We start from the raw sequence: 16680 nt of genomic DNA on the forward strand, positions 1-16680 counted from the left end.
TGCTATCAATCCTTTATATTTAAAATACATATAAAATAAAAATATTATGATTATGATAATTTATCTATAAATCTTTTTAAATATATATATACTGCATGTGTGTGTGTGTGTGTGTGTGTGTGTATGTATATATATATATATATATATATATATATATATATATTTAAATGAATATTCATTTAAAGTGCTATAATACTATAAATACCATATAAAACGCTGTATGCATGTATGTTTATATTTATGTATAAATATTATGCATAAAAATTTGTATTTTTTTATATTATGTGTGTGTGTGTCTATATATATATATATATACACATATTTACAAATAATTTTAAATGTTTTTAAAATATATTAATAAAAATACAGTTTAACACTATGGGCCCTATTTAAGCGCATGGTCTAAAGCGCACGGCGCAATTGCGTTTACGGCATTTCCGAATCCACTTTTGCTAGTTTAAGGACGGGAAAAATGGTCGGCGCACCCAGCGCATGGTCTAAAAGGGTTGTGCCTATACTTTTAATGAGTAATGGGTGTGTTTTGGGTGTAACATGCCATAAACCAATCAGAGTTTCATCTCCTATTCCCTTTAAAAGCCATTTGCACTCGCGCCATGGCGGATTCGCTATTTACATGGTGGAATTAAATTTGTAATTTTTAAAAATGTTTGTGTGCTGCTGCGCGTACCTGTGTGTGTAATAAGAAAAGTGTACGCGCCTTGTGCACCCATCCATAGGCGCATATTACTAACGCTTTAATATAAAAAAAATACATCTTTTTATATTATATGTTTTAAATACATGAATAAAAATATACATTTTTTATTAATATATTTTAAAATATATTATATAAATATACAAATATATAACATAAATGTACAAATAGTACAATCTGTATATAAAAATATACAGTCAGTATGAAAATGTATGGTAATTCTATATATAAATTAATATAAATATAAATAATAAAACCATAATCTTCATGATTACCATAGCAGCGATTGCAGCAGAAACGGACCCTCCACCAGGAGCCGCTGTTCTGGCCCCAACACTGTGGACGAACTTCTGTAGAGACAGAGACACAAGCCGGCCATCGTCCTGATTGTCACGTACCATATACCTAAACTCAGCATCAACCAATCAGATACAGTGCTCCTGTTAGACATCACTGAGAAGCCAAACAGAAAAAGAATGTCAATTATTTTCAGTATATATAATGTATCTTAGGTCTTACTCTATGATTCTCTCCTTTGGAACAAATGGCCCCAAGGATTCAAGTCCTAATTTGCTGATAACCTGACAGAATAATGAAAGAGGAATTAAATCAGACCTTTGATTTGCTGCTGTGTTGAATGTTTGACCATGTTCATTTTAACCCACCAGTCGGATTTTGTGCTCCTCTTCCACAATGAAGAGCTTTTCGTTTTGGATGTAGAAGTCTGCACAGTCCAGCATCGCCTTCAGAGGAATCAGACCGACTATCTGGGACCCCACCACTGGAAGGTTAAAATCCTGCACAGGTAGAACAAACACAAATCCGATTCACTTCTGATTCAATTTCAAATGATTCTGATTCAGGTTTGAAAACGAACTCACCTTGGCATCTCTACAGATCTCCTCATAGACCATGTGCATGGGCGTCACCTCAAAGTCCAGGATGTTGGTGGACACCTGAGCAAGGTTGGCCTCTTCCAAGTACCATCCCATTCCCTGAACCTTTCTCAGAAGCCCAGGCTGCAGGAGGAACATTCAGTGAATTAACAGGAACAAAAACATAACCAAAACCTGAAGTGGTACGTATAATTAGGTCAGATTGCCTTTATTCTCAAGTTCGAGATTTGACGCACACTGAAAACCTAGACCAACCCAGTAACGTCACACACAGACATACCTGATCTTTCCCACGGCCCTGTTCTCTAATATCCAGTGCGATTCTGTGAGCCTGTTCCTTAGTGCTCAGAAGGTTCACGTTGTAGGCGATGAGAAACTTTCGGGCGCCGGTGACTGTGGCGCCCCAAGAAGGGACGAAGGTGGTGGGGCCATATTCAGGGGCCCATTCGCTCTTTTTTAACTGGGGAAAGAGGTCCAAAAAATAAAGTACATTTCTTTAACTTAAGGTGTTTACACATACGTGGCCCATAAAACTTTGTTCCTCAGAATTTAGAATACGTGTGAAGTCTAAAAGCTTTGCATATGCATACATCCGAATGAGAAAGTGTGCCCAAACTATACTTCAGTTTTGACGTTGTGGTAGAAATTCCCCTACGCACCTGAATTACGTTAAACCTGGTGTTTCCCGACACCAAAAATTATCCTCAGGTGACTTCTCTGACCACAATCGCAATAGCTCTGACCACACTGGAGAACCAGTTTAACCAATTCAGTGAAGAATTACAGCTACCCAACACCTAAGAGTCTCACTGAGTCAGACGATGTCTCGACCCTTTATGAACCTTATCACTTGGGACTAAGAAATCTAGTGTTCCACTACACCGCATTCCAATCACAGAGAATCCCTGCAGTGAAAAGGGTACAACAGTTTATATAGAATAGGTACATGGCCAAGATAATATGATTATGCAGCATTTTCCTCTAAAATGATTGGTTCTTTTTATATGCCCGTTCAGCAACCCCTTCCCCTTCTCTTACTGGCAAAGAAAATGTGGTTTTTGATTACCTCAGCTTGTTACTTAAATCATGAGTTCTTATGGTTATTATTATTTTCAGACAGACCTCTAGCTGTCTGGTACATATGCGTCCGTTATGGCAACACACTAACTAAAGTGTTGGAACCATAGACTGTAAAAAAAAGATGGACGACGAGACTCCACTTTCTTCCACTATAGAAAAGTGATGCCAAAACAGCCCAGTATTGTTGCTGTCATCTTGCGAAAATGCCGTCATTTGGAGCCAGAGTCTGCGCAGGAGTAATCGTGAGGTGAAGCCGCAGTATCAAACTCCCGCAGACCCAATCACAAGCTCACAATCATGACACACCCCATTTTTATAGCATCAAATAGGCTAACTAACTAAAAGCAAAGCTATTAGAAAACAAATATTTGAACATACTTTGCGCAGGGATGGGTAACTGGCGGCCAACGGCAATTAAGTCTTTAAGTAGGCTACGGCACGCTGGATCATATAATACTCGGATGATCAATTATAAAACATTTGAAAATTAAGTCATGCACTGTTTGGATGTGCACGTTTATGCAAACATTAGCAAAAATAAATGAAAAATTGTCAAAGCCGATGGCCTCGTGGGCAGCGCGCCGACATATAGCGCCATTGCGCTTTGGGTGTCACGAGTTCAAGTCCCGGCTCATGGACCTTTCCCGATCCCATCCCCCTCTCTCTCTCTCTCTTTCTCTCACCCACTTCACTTCCTGTCGACCTATACTGTCCTGTCTAAATAAAGGCATAAAACGCCATAAATAAACCTTTAAAAAAATAAATAAATGAAAAATTGACAATGAAAATCATATTTTTCAGTCAAGATGGTAAACAACAATGCAAACACTTAGCATATGCTTATATGAAAACGTGTGCGAAAACAGGCGTTCGACACTTGTGCACTAGAAAGTTTCATCCTTGACCAGTTTTGAGCATTTAAAAATGTGAATACTTTAGTTTTGATGTTAATGCTTAGTGTATGCATACCACCGAATGCATAGCCTTTGAAACTGTAACATACTAAAAAAAATTTAAACCCTGTCCAGTTTGACGCGTATACATATCCCAAAACTATCCCAAAAGTGTGTGCAAAACTCTGCGCGAACTATACTCAATTTGATAGCATGCACAAAACAGGCACTCAAAATGTTCACTAGAATGCTGTGTTGAGGCTAACACAGTACAAGTAACACAAGTTATATAATCAGATTACTTTTTCAAGTAACTAGTAATTAATGCATTACTTTTAAATTTACAACAACACATCTGAGTTACTTTTTCAAATAAGTAACGCAAGTTACTTTGTTTTCCCATTTATTCACTGACAGCTCTCCTGTCCCTGTATTGAGAGAAATTGGGAGTGAGGCACTTTCTACAGCCTGAGGCTTAATAATTTCACTTTTGGTGTTAAAGGGCCTTTAAATATAACTTTTGACAAGTAAGCAAGCCCAGGTGACAAAAAGCATAGAAAATGTAACTGAATTCATTACTTTCTATAAAAAGTAACTAAGTAACTAAATTAGTTACTTTTTCATGGAGTAACACAATATTGTAATGCATTACTTTTAAGATGAACTTTCTCCAACACTGCTAGAATGTTTTATCCTTGACCACTTTTTACACTATTTCTCTCCAGAATAAGCAGCAAAAAAAAAAAAAAACGCATTTTGAACAAGTTATGAGCGATAAAATTGCAAACTGTCTGGGCCAGTGTTGCCACCTTGTGGGCAAACCAAATAATTATCACAAACAAATGACAGAGAAACGATATTGCCGGAATGACTTTCAGAGCATTTCATTCAGATGACAAACTAAAAACATTGACAGCCAATCAGAATCCATCCTGCTTTGAAGAGCTCAAGTATTTAAAGTGACACTGCAGTGCGTGCTTATAATAAACAGAAAGTTATTGTACACTACTGTGGACACTAATATAGTTATCGTTCTTGGTGTAAACGAGCCTTAAGAAGATCGTAAAGTGGTCATGGATTTGTGGTCAACAAGGCCTAAGAAGTGAACAGAATTGATGAGTTCTTACCTTTTCCGGTAATGCTTCATATTCCCCTGCACGGACAGAGGGAAGTGACCTTCTGCTCTCTTTTCTAGCCGCCTCTCCGTAGAGATAGACTAAAAGACCAAGACAAGAAACAAAGGAGAATGGAGGTAAAAACTAAAGCAATTCTCAAATGATTCAGCTAACAAACAGCATGACCTTTGCTTGTACAAACACACCAGGCACATTGAGCATGTCTGACAATCTCTGGCCAAGTTCATTGGCACACTGTACACACTCCGCCATGCTGACGTTCTGCACCGGTATGAAGGGACACACATCCATCGCACCCATTCGAGGGTGTTCACCTGTTCAAAAACATCATGTTTTACAAACTAAACTCATGTGAAGTATGATATGTCTACATCATCTACTCCCTCCACAGCTGTACCTGAGTGTTTGGTCATGTCTATGAGTTTAAACGCGACACGGGCGGCATTCAGCGCCCCCTCGATGACAGTCATGGGTGGGCCCACAAAAGTGTACACCGTCCTGTTTGTTGAAGACCCTGGGTCGACGTCCAGCAAACTGCAGCCCTCTGTGGCAGAGATGGCATCGGCTATGGCGTCAATGACCTGGATATTATATATTGGTCAAAATATCGCAAAACACTCAAAAATTGTACATCATCGTACGCAGGATCTAAAAAGAATAATAAATAAATAAATAAATAAATAATTGAATTGTAATTTTACTTTGAGTGTTAATATAAAGAAATATAAATCAACAGTTTATTTACTTTTTTTATTTTCTTAAGTGTGCAGTTTATATTTGTAAAAATAAATGCAATTAATTCACTTGAGAAAATTTCAGTAAAAATACATTTCAAAACAATTCATGCAATGCAGTTTTTACAGTTTACTTGGCCTTCATTTATAAACAATGGGCCTACTAAACAATAACTTTTCATAAAATAAATTTATCTGGTGATTAAAGTCTCACAGTTACCCTAAAGCTAAGTGTTTGTTTCACTAAAAGGAACCGATTCATTCCCTCAGGAATCGGAATACGCTGCTCATTCTGTGAATTAAAGGGATAGTTCACCCAAAAATGAAAATTCTGTCATTAATTACTGTCATGTCGTTCAAAACCTGTAAGGCCTTCGTTCATCTTCGGAAACACAAATTAAGATATTTTTTCTCTAACCCTCCTATAGACAGCAAGGATTCTTACACGATCAAGGCTCAGAAACGTAGCAAGGACATCGTTAAAATAGTCCATGTGACATCAGTGGTTCATCCGTAATTTTACGAAGCTACGAGAATACTTTTTGTGCGCAAAGGAAATGACGTATGTGATGCTCTCCAAAATGGCGCAATAGTGTGACGCGGAGGAAACGAATTGTTGAATAAAGTCGTTATTTTTGTTTTCTTCGCACACAAAAAGTATTCTTGTAGCTTTGTAAAATTACGGTTGAACCACTGATGTCACATGGACCATTTTAACGATCTCCTTGCTACGTTTCTGAGCCTTGATCATGTGAGGATCCTTGCTGTCTATGGGAGGGTCAGAGAGCTCTCTGAATGCATCAAAAATATCTTAATTTTTGTTCCGAAGATAAACGAAGGTCTTACAGGTTTGGAACGACATGAGGGTCAGTAAACAATGACAGAATTTGCATTTTTGGGTGAACTATCCTTTTAAGAAGAACTGACTCATTATAGGGATTCATTCGGGAAACTACAGGGTCGCACTATCTGATTCACTAAAAAGAACAGGCGCATTCGTTCGGAAATCTGTGTTTTTGATTCACAAAAAGAACATTTGTCAAAGAACTAGTCATTCGTTCTGTGGGCTAATCAGGATACACTAGTTGCATTTTTTGTTTTGGATTCACTAAAAAAGATCAGAGTCATTTGTTCAGGGACCGGCTCATTAGAGTGATTCGTTCAGGAACTGGACTATGATTTTGATTCACAAAAAGAACCGATACCAGTCGCGCTGTTTGTTCTTCATTCAGTAAAAAGAATCAACTCATTAGAGTCGTTCAGGAATCAGACTACAGTGGTCGTGCCTTTTGAAACTCTAAAGAACTGGTGTACACGAATCATTCGTTCAGTAATCGGAATACTTATTCCGCGGAGTGTCTTTAACTTACAAAGAGAACCAATTCGAGTCATTATGCATACTGTCATCTACGGTAATCATACGGTAAACTGTAGACTGTAGCCTATGTTTTTGATTCACTAACTCAAACGCGCCCATTATTAACTTGAATGTGCGAGGCTTCCGGTGTCATTCTATTCTAGTTATTTTAGTTGTACAAAACCAGTAGCCTATGTTATGTTTGCAGACTGGTATTTATTGTCATATTTTAATTTAGTAGTGTAAACACGCTGGTTTGTAGAGCAATTGACAGATAAGTGGTTACATTAGCAGTCTTGCAGCTTTGTTGAAAAAAACTGAGATGTCTGAGTATTTCAGTACAGTGTTGAAGTCCACATTTAACAGAACCGAATGACTTTTCTTAATGGAACTGGTCTGTGTGTTTTCCTTACCTCCTTGTTACGCCCCTCTGAGAAATTTGGTACACATTCCACCAGCTTAGCCATGACTGTGAGAAAACACAAACTTTCCTCACACACACTAGTCTACTGAATACGCTGGTTCCCAAACGTGGAACCATATAAAGCGTCGGCAAACATGCCTTTTGAATAATTAACCTGTCCTGTGGACTGGATTTAGGTCATTTGGTAATGATTCTCCTGTCTTCATAGATAACCACTTTTGGGGCAATAAGGTCTTAATTGTTCAGACTTTGGGAAACCCTCCCAAAAAAGTCAGAATACATTGGCATTTTTAAACCAGCTTCTGACTATGGCTTGGTTAAAAATTGAGGCAAGAACATGCCATTTGGTCTTTCGGTATGTAGCAACTAATACAAATAAAACTTGATAACGCAGACAGTTTAATAGTTGACTCTTGAAAACCACTCAAACCGTTGCATCATGTCCAGAAAACAGGGGCTGTGATGTCTGGTTAATGAATGATCCAGAAAGGAGCCAAAGAGCTGGAAGAGGAGGACAATTGACCCCTTCTCCATGTTTTTGGATGGGACACAAATACCCTCTTGTCAAAGTAACACTGACATTATGCAAGAATGAGAAGTGTAAAGTTCAACAACAACAAAAACAACAACAACAGTTGCTTATGTGGCCTGTGTTCACATGCTTTTCTAAAATAATAAAACAAAAATCTATCTCCTTTCAATAATAGTACAATAATAATATTCTTTTTAATTTTAATAATATAATAATAGTAATTTTTATTTTTAATAATATTTAATAATAATAATAATAATAATATACTATTCTTTATTCTATTCTTTCTATCCATCCATCCATCCATCCAATCTATCACAGTCATTAATAATAATATTACAGTAATTCTAGTTATTATTATTATTAATAAACAGAGTGAGCTTGGGGGCAGCAATGCACGCTAGATCCGTTATTACCCGCCATAAACTTACGTCGAAGAAGAAAAGCCTACCGGAAGAGAACCGTAGAAGAAGAAGCAGCAGCGGAAGGCGGTTGTTTTCTCTTAGCTTTTTTGCTCATGTAAACCGATTTATTTCTCTTTGTTTTAACAATTACAGCTCACTTTTACTCTGGAGATCACAACAGAGTAATAGGGAGGATGCTGGCTACAGGAGCGGTGAGTTTTTGCGGGGTTTTGGGCGCTTTACGCTTGTTTATGCTGGGGCCTCGTAGAGCTAACGGCTAAAGCTAATGCAGTCAGTTACTATGGTGATATATTAAACCTTATACGCTGCTTTGTATTAGGATATGATTATGTATCTTGCGTAGTATGAGTTAATATATTTATTGGAGTATCTTATGTTTGAAATAAGAGTGTTAAGAAATGAAATGTTTGTAAACATGCGTTGTTATTAATTATGAATGTGTGATTAATAATTGTATACTAATTAACTATACTAAAGAAACTAATTATACAGAATATGAGTAACGTTAGTCTGATTTTGTTGCGGTTTCTTGTGGAAAAAGTTGTATAATCCAGTGTTAATAAAAAGTAATAATAATTTGTCAATAATGAGTAATTGCTGTAGTTTATAGAACATTTTTATACACGATTATAAGAAATAAACAGAAAATAAACCTAAACATTTTAAGAATGATTAAATGGAATTATAAAAGAAGACAAAAATATAATCAATTAATTATATAAAATAAGTGTTTAATTAAGGTGCAATTGAAGAGAATGCACAAAACATACATTTGTAATAATAACAATTAATAAATATTAGTTCTAATATACATCAATTGATGAGTAAACTCTGTCCTGTAGACTGTAACCACGGCGGGTCTGACGCAGGTGGACCGTGAGAAGATCTATCAATGGATCAATGAGCTCTCCAGCCCCGAAACGCGTGAGAACGCCCTGCTGGAGCTCAGCAAGAAGAGGGAGTCTGTGACCGATCTGGCCCCGATGCTCTGGCACTCCTGCGGAACTATAGCGGCTCTCCTGCAGGTGCCTGCCAGTCACTTCAGGCTCAGTTTAACTCACAATAAACTGAGACATGATTAGGAAGCAATATTATGTGTGTATAGGCTATATATATATATTATAGGGAAATAAGGATTTTTGGTTGAAAAAATTCTAGAATGAATTTAGATCTATATATGTGACCCTGGACCACAAAACCAGTCATAAGGGTTAGTTTTTTTAAATTGAGATGTATACATCATCTGAAAGCTGAATAAAGCTTTCCATTGATGTATGGTTTGTTAGGATAGGACAATCTTTGGCCGGAATCTGAGGGTGCAAAAAAAATCAAAATATTGAGAAAATCACTAGGGCTGCACGATAAATCGCATGCGATATTTAACGCGCATCTTATCAGTAAAGCCGGTTCTGTAATCAGCAGTACACAATCTTTACTTAAAAGAGAATGACATAAAAGAAAAATCTATAATTTTGACACACACAATGTATTGTTGGCTATTGCTACAAATATACCTGTGCTACTTATGACTGCTTTTGTGCTCCAGGGTCACATATTGTCATTTTATTTAAACAGTAGTTTATAAAATATCGTTTTAAGTAAAATTACAGCTGTGTAGGCCTAAACCAAAATCTGTAGTTGTGTAAAAATGTAATTAAAAATATTACATTCTAATAAAGTATTAATATTTACATCTAATAAAATAATGTTATTTTGCAGAACAAAAACTTAAAACTGATGAATTAACAAGTAAGGAAAATACAGAATGTAAAAAAAAAAAGTGTAAATTCAAAAATGGGGAAAAAGTGGATTTTTAACCACATTTTTATTGATTTAAAGGTGCAATATGTAAGATTTTTTTATTAAAATACCCCAAAACCACTAGAACAGTGTTATATATTTTGCTGACTTGTGTACTTACATTATCCCAAATGTTTCGAAGAATGGAACATGATTTCTGCCCAAGTCCCGTCGGATTGCTTCGGCTGTGAGGATGAAGATGACAACTCCCATGATTCCACATGATTCCGCGTCATCAATCTACGCCTTTGTTTCTTTGTTTGTTTTGAACACTCGCCCTCTAGCGGCGGAAACTTACATATTGCGCCTTTAATGGATTTTTTTCAATTCATAAATTCAGCCAAATATTTTTGAATGAAAATTAATGACATTTGGCAGTAAAATAATAATACAAACAAAACAAAATGATCAAAACTAATGAATTAACAATGAATGAAAACAGAGTATAACAATTTCCACTCAATGATAGAAAATTACAAATATTTGTAAAAAAAAAAATTTTTAATAAAGTTATTTGTATCTGCCTTTTTTATTGATTTAACTGATTTGTTTCAGTTTATAAATTTGATCTAATTTTTTATTTTTTGGAATTGAATGACGTTTGACAGTAAAACAGTTCTTTAAAATATTCATATATTATTTTAAATTTTAGAAAGAGTGAAAATAATGTGTAAATATGATTGTAATTATAATACATCATATGTGCCAATTTTTTTAATATTATCATTCTTTTTTTATTTTTTAAAGTATATTCGTAAGTAATAAAAATACAATTTAAAATGTAGCAATTGATTATACAAAAATAAAGCTTTTAAATAAATTTAAATTTTTATTATAGAAAGTAATTTGTAACTGTTTTTATGGTTTTAACAGATTTTTGAATTTATAAATTGTCAAACCTTTTTTATGGGATGAAAATGAATTACATTTGACAGTAAAATAATTCTAAATTGTCATTCACATTAACTCAAATATTAGAAAAAGTATAATGGGGAAAAAGTATAATACATACAATAAATAATATTAACAATAATAATAATAACAATAAAAGTTTCAAATCCCAGATTTGATATAAAAAAAAGGTGTTCTTAATGTTTATTTTATTTTTACAGGAGATTGTGAACATCTACCCATCCATAAACCCCCCGACACTGACAGCACATCAGTCTAATCGAGTGTGTAACGCTTTAGCACTGCTGCAGTGTGTGGCCTCCCACGTAGAGACACGGTAACTCACTTCCTGTACACACAGGAAATGACACACTGTTATTAATCTTGTGCCGCGCTGACTGTTTTCCCCTTTTTTTGCCTCTCATCCTCAGCTCTGCTTTCCTGGCAGCTCACATCCCTCTGTTTCTGTATCCCTTCCTGCACACGGTCAGTAAAACTCGACCCTTTGAATACCTGCGGCTCACAAGTCTGGGCGTTATCGGTAAGAAAAGCGGCTAATACAGAAAAAATATTGAACATTGCTTTAGTGTGTATTGTAATGTATTTGTCTGATAGGCGCACTGGTGAAAACGGATGAGCAGGAGGTGATCAACTTCCTGTTGACCACAGAAATCATTCCTCTCTGTCTGCGCATCATGGAGTCCGGCAGCGAGCTCTCCAAAACGGTTCGCTTACAAAAATATCACCAAATCACATCTATTATGTATAATTCTGAGTGTAATTGGACATTCAGAAGGATGGATGTGTGTGTTTCTCTTTCAGGTGGCCACATTTATACTGCAGAAGCTCCTCCTGGATGACACGGGTCTTGCGTATATCTGCCAGACCTACGAACGCTTTTCACATGTTGCCATGATACTGGTGATTCATTAATATTCATCTTATTCATAATTCTTCTTATGCTTAATTAACATTTGTTACTGATAGACAGAATTGTTGGACACTTAAACATATAGTAAATACATATATTTATTAATATATTTAATTCTATATTTACATTGTTTCATATATTTATATATAATATACTTATATTTAACTATTTAATAATAAAATTAATATACTTTTATAAATAAAATTAAAATACATTATATATATATAACTATTTAACAATAATATTAATACAAATAATATATTATAAATAAATGTTAAATAAAAATGCAATATAAATTGTAACTTCATTTTTTAATGAATGAATACATTATTATAAATTAATTTATATATATATATATATATGTTAACTTTATTTAATAATAATAATACAAATAATATACTATTATAAATAAATATATTAAATACAAATACAGTATAAATTTGGAACTGCATTTTTTAATGAAAATGAATACATTTGATGGAAATAATTTGAACATATAATCAAACATACCAGTCTTAAATTTATATATTACAAAAATTGAGGGGCAAATGTAGTAATAATGGTAATATTAATATGTAATGACTCAATGTGTCACTTTGGAGAACAAAAACAAATGAAAACTTTTAAAATAATTAAAGTAATGAAAATATGGTATAACATTTTTACATTTGTTGATACAAAGTAAAATTGTTTAATACAATTATTAAAGAGATACAAAATTAATAAATTAAAAACTTTTAATTGCATTCTTTTTTTGGATGAAAATGTATTATATTTGAAGGTAAAATGCTTTGAAAATAATTTTTCAGGTACTTAGATATCAAATTGAAATAAGAAAAAATTTGAGAAAAGTAATACAAGTTATGGTATTTACATGTAACTATGAAAGTGTCATTTTGCAGAAAAAACAAAAACTGATGAATTAAGTAATGAAAATGTAAAACTGTGCATTTAATTATACAAAAAAAAATCAAATAAATGCAAATATTAATAAAAAAATGATATTTTTTAATCTATAAAATGATTTGTAACTGCATTTATTGGTTTCACTTCACACACACATTATTTATTTGTTTTTTTGTGCTTTTTGTCTTGCAGGGGAAGATGGTTCTTCAGTTGTCAAAGGAACCCTCGGCTCGACTGCTGAAGCATGTCGTGCGCTGTTATTTACGACTTTCTGACAACTCCAGGTATTCTTTTTTTTCGCCAATATTTTCCCTGCTTTTGGAGTTCCTTGCTCGTTGTTGGCCTGTAGGAGGTGTGCAAAATGTTGCAGGTTGGCAAAGATTAGAATCCTGTTTGTGTTGCTGAATCATTTCAGTTCAATCAGTGTGATTGATCAATCAAAATAAGGAAGATCAGAAATCATATTTAAACATATAAATCATATTTTGTGTCTCTCAGGGCGAGAGAAGCTCTGCGTCAGTGCCTGCCCGACCAACTGAAGGACACCACGTTTGCTCAAGTGCTAAAGGACGACTCCACCACCAAACGCTGGCTAGCTCAGCTCGTCAAAAACCTACAGGAAGGGCAGGTCACGGACCCCCGGGGCATCCCCTTACCTCCTCAGTAACACACACTCACACTCATCCCAAACCCTCCAGGACGGCCAGCAACACATCAGACTGTGTCACATACAAGGGCACTTAATATTTTTTTGCCAAGAAGCTCAGAAACGGTGCTCAGCATTCACAGTTTGTTTCGAGATATTAAAAATTGACTTTGGACTCTGCTGGACTGAGGAAGAGTCAGTCTCATCCATTATTAGTGTTTTTTTCTTTTTCCTCTACACCTTTTTGATGGAATCGAGAGGAATTGAAAGACTGTTTTGTCTATTTTTCCATCACAAAAATGTGTAATTTTGAATGCTGTTAAATAAACAGTGTCATGCCATTGGAAATGTCAAGTGAAATTGCCGTCTGCTGTGCTGCCTTTCTGATCTTAAGGAGGAATTAGGATATTTCAGGCTAATTTTAAATTACAATTAAAGACCTTATTCAGAATAGGCTTTATGAAATGATGTGAACGATATCGTCTGTAAGCGCACGCTCGCCTGCGGCTTTAAATTCTCCAGCTCGTGACAGCAGGATGGATTCTGATTGGGTGTCGATGTTTTTATCGTTCATCAGCTGAAAAAAAAAATTTCTGAAAGTGATTCCATTGATATTGTTTCTCTGTGCCTTTATCGTTATTGTTGTGGTGTGGATTTTCCTATTCTTTAAAGGGGTCATATGATGCGATTTCAATTTTTCCTTTCTCTTTGGAGTGTTACAAGCTCTTGGTGCATAAAGAAGATCTGTAAAGTCGCAAAGACTAAAGTCTCAAATCCAAAGAGATATTCTTTATAAAAGTTAAGAGTTAACCACGCCTACCTAAAACGGCTCGTTCTAACACAATGACCCCTTTAATATTGAGAATGATTTTTAGAACAATATCTTTATCAATATCTTTATAGTTATCATGCTTGGTGTGAACAGGCCTTAACATTTAGTGTAAAAAGTATGCAATTTTATTAAATAATTATTTATATAATTATTGTATAATATAATTACACTATATAAAATTTAAAATGTTTTTATTTTAAATTAAATTAAGTGTTAAAATATGTATAATTATATTCATATATAATATGCAAGTATTACAATATATATATAGTGTAAAAATATAATTCTATTAATATATAATATGTAATTAACATTATATTACACAGATTTTTGGTGCGTTTGTGTATCTGTGTGTAAATAACTCAAAAATCCAATTTAGTGTAAAAAAATATATTTTATACAAAATTGATTGGATTATTTTTCTAAGTATTGTATATTGTATTAATATATTTTTTTATATAATATTAATTTTTATTTCTGAAACGGCTATATGGCGGTTGCTGAATTAAACATAATGGGACAACAATGAAGCATACTGTAGTTTAGTTTTAAAACATTGTTTCTTCAGTTTTCAGTAAACAAACTACATCCAGTAAAGTGTAAGCATTACATCTTGATGCTTCAAATTTCATTGGCTGCCACCTGCTGACCCTTAGTAGTACTACAAAAAACAGCTCTAGAACAGTGGAAATAATAAAAAAATATATACGTTTTCAAATCAGCAATAATTTATTTTTAATGCAGTGAAACCTGTGGTGAATCAGTGGCTAACAGTACGTTTATAATTTGTATAATAAAAGTACTGTTAGCTGTTCAATTTTATACATATCTACATACATAGCTACAACTTGATTATGTCCCATTTTCCTTAAATGGTGAAATCTAGTCTGAGATCCAGTATAGTTGTTCTAGTCCCAATTACAAGCATCATATCAACCGAATGGTCAGCTGAGTTTAGTTGCTAAGTAATCACTATTGTGTAATGAATGATCCGATACGTCGTTAAACACAAGGTGAGAGTTTCATTGAGGTGATGTCTGCAATGGAAAGTGTTCGGCCGCGTGTGTGCGTATCCAGGCGCTGGCTCGATGATATAGCGGGTAAGCAGGGACCCCCTTTTAAAGACGCCAGCGCTGTGTGTGTAAACTGAGCTCAGACATCGAGCTCGGCTGTGTTTTATTCATGAAGAGAAACACGAGGAAGGGACAGAAAAGAAGAATTCCTAATGGGAGATGAAGCCAGGTACAATTGAAACTGACCGGCGAGACCCCTTGATAGACACAAATGTGCTTCAGACGGGTTGATTTTTCGAATACAAGATGTTCAAAATTAACCTAAAAAAGCTTACATCCTCTTATTCCGTTTCCACCTGAACGCAGTTTAACAGGGTTGCTAAATGTTGAATGCTTGCTTAAGTAACCTGATCCGATCATCTGGGGTCTCCACTAAAGGGCCCCAGTGAGGGAGGCCAAGCATAGACAATAGACTCTTGAGTTGTGCTCCACAAACATGCATTAAACTCCCTGACGCATGTTTCAGAGGCAGACTGGAAGCGGGCGGCAGTGTCCGATATATGGCTGTCAACATGCCATGAAGACGTGAAGAACATTCAGTCGTTTTGATTATATGTATGTAGTGAAGTTATGCCCCTTAATCATTTTTAGAGGGAGTGCTGTTTATACTGTAAAGGTCCTTGCACACTGAGTCCAAAATGTTCGTATGCGTTTTTCGTGCTAGTCAAAATTCGTCACGCACAGAATGTTTCGGTGGCTCTGAATTGTCAAAACAGCTTTCAAAATGCTGGCTACGGATGCGAATATTTCAGAAAATTGAACCCTAGCCACATTTTTTTATGATGGACGAAAGTTTCAGAGGCAGTGTGTAAACGTGATCGACACAACGTGAGGTATTTATTTTTTAACATGCGAAAATTTTGATCGCAAATTTTGTACTCATTGCGCAATGACCTTAAGATTGCAATGTAATATGCTAATAGTGTTAACTGACATGGCCAAATATTCGTTTGAATAAATTTTTGGTGGTGTTAGCTAATGCTAGCACACCATTTCTGTTGCTCATACTTAGGGATTTGTACTCTTATCTTGAGGAGGCAAGTACTTACCTTGTAGCACTTGGGCCAGTAAGCAACATACTAGCATCCAACCAGGACCACTTAGCAACCAAATAGCAACATGCTAAAAACAATTTATAATGCCTTATTAGCCATATAGCAAGAGCCTAGCATTGTCGCTGTTTTGATTCAGGTCCATATTCACCCAGAACACCTCATACTTAGAAGTATTTACTTTTAACTTGAGCAGGTAAGTATTCACGCTGCAATACGTCTATAGAACCTTTCCTATCAGATGTCAAATAGACATTTAAAAGATGTCTTTAAGATGTTTATGATTTAGAATGTATGTAAAACTGACATCTTATAGATGTCTATCAGATGTTTGTACACAGCAGATGCTCCCCAGAT

The 16680-nt window shown here is 35.1% G+C and overlaps 2 protein-coding genes across 3 annotated transcripts in view; one reads left to right on the top strand and one right to left on the bottom strand.

Moving 5' to 3' along the window:
* LOC107687873 (formimidoyltransferase-cyclodeaminase) overlaps nucleotides 1-7354 on the bottom strand; it is a 9769-nt gene extending 2415 nt beyond the window's left edge. Inside the window, exons 1-9 of the mRNA XM_016485354.1 lie at nucleotides 7225-7354; nucleotides 5118-5301; nucleotides 4906-5034; nucleotides 4712-4800; nucleotides 1892-2071; nucleotides 1597-1734; nucleotides 1381-1512; nucleotides 1235-1296; nucleotides 991-1120 (exon numbers count right to left, since the gene is read on the bottom strand). Of these exons, the coding sequence (XP_016340840.1) occupies nucleotides 991-1120; nucleotides 1235-1296; nucleotides 1381-1512; nucleotides 1597-1734; nucleotides 1892-2071; nucleotides 4712-4800; nucleotides 4906-5034; nucleotides 5118-5301; nucleotides 7225-7278 (1098 nt within the window). The 5' untranslated portion in view covers nucleotides 7279-7354. The remainder of the gene's footprint in view (nucleotides 1-990; nucleotides 1121-1234; nucleotides 1297-1380; nucleotides 1513-1596; nucleotides 1735-1891; nucleotides 2072-4711; nucleotides 4801-4905; nucleotides 5035-5117; nucleotides 5302-7224) is intronic.
* An 869-nt stretch (nucleotides 7355-8223) lies between these two features.
* LOC107687874 (cell differentiation protein RCD1 homolog) lies at nucleotides 8224-13733 on the top strand. 2 transcript variants are annotated; one of them, XM_016485355.1, is made up of 8 exons: nucleotides 8224-8383; nucleotides 9035-9217; nucleotides 11105-11220; nucleotides 11315-11424; nucleotides 11499-11608; nucleotides 11706-11804; nucleotides 12913-13004; nucleotides 13219-13730. In XM_016485355.1, the coding sequence occupies exons 1-8, from the start codon at nucleotides 8366-8368 to the stop codon at nucleotides 13385-13387; spliced, it is 897 nt and encodes a 298-aa protein (XP_016340841.1). In that variant the 5' UTR covers nucleotides 8224-8365; the 3' UTR covers nucleotides 13388-13730. The 2 variants fall into 2 exon arrangements, with proteins under 2 accessions (XP_016340841.1, XP_016340842.1); XM_016485356.1 differs by lacking the exon at nucleotides 9035-9217 and having other exon boundaries at nucleotides 13219-13733.
* Nucleotides 13734-16680: the final 2947 nt, after the last annotated feature.

The sequence above is a fragment of the Sinocyclocheilus anshuiensis genome, unplaced genomic scaffold, assembly GCF_001515605.1.
Source record: "Sinocyclocheilus anshuiensis isolate Anshui unplaced genomic scaffold, SAMN03320099.WGS_v1.1 scaffold273, whole genome shotgun sequence".
Lineage (NCBI taxonomy): Eukaryota > Metazoa > Chordata > Actinopteri > Cypriniformes > Cyprinidae > Sinocyclocheilus > Sinocyclocheilus anshuiensis.

What these genes read in the sequence shown, in the direction of transcription:
- LOC107687874 (XM_016485355.1), top strand. An exon ending in GCAGCGAGCTCTCCAAAACG is followed by an intron (nt 11,609 to 11,705) that starts GTTCGCTTACAA and finishes TTTCTCTTTCAG; the next exon opens with GTGGCCACATTTATACTGCA. An exon ending in CGACTTTCTGACAACTCCAG is followed by an intron (nt 13,005 to 13,218) that starts GTATTCTTTTTT and finishes TGTGTCTCTCAG; the next exon opens with GGCGAGAGAAGCTCTGCGTC.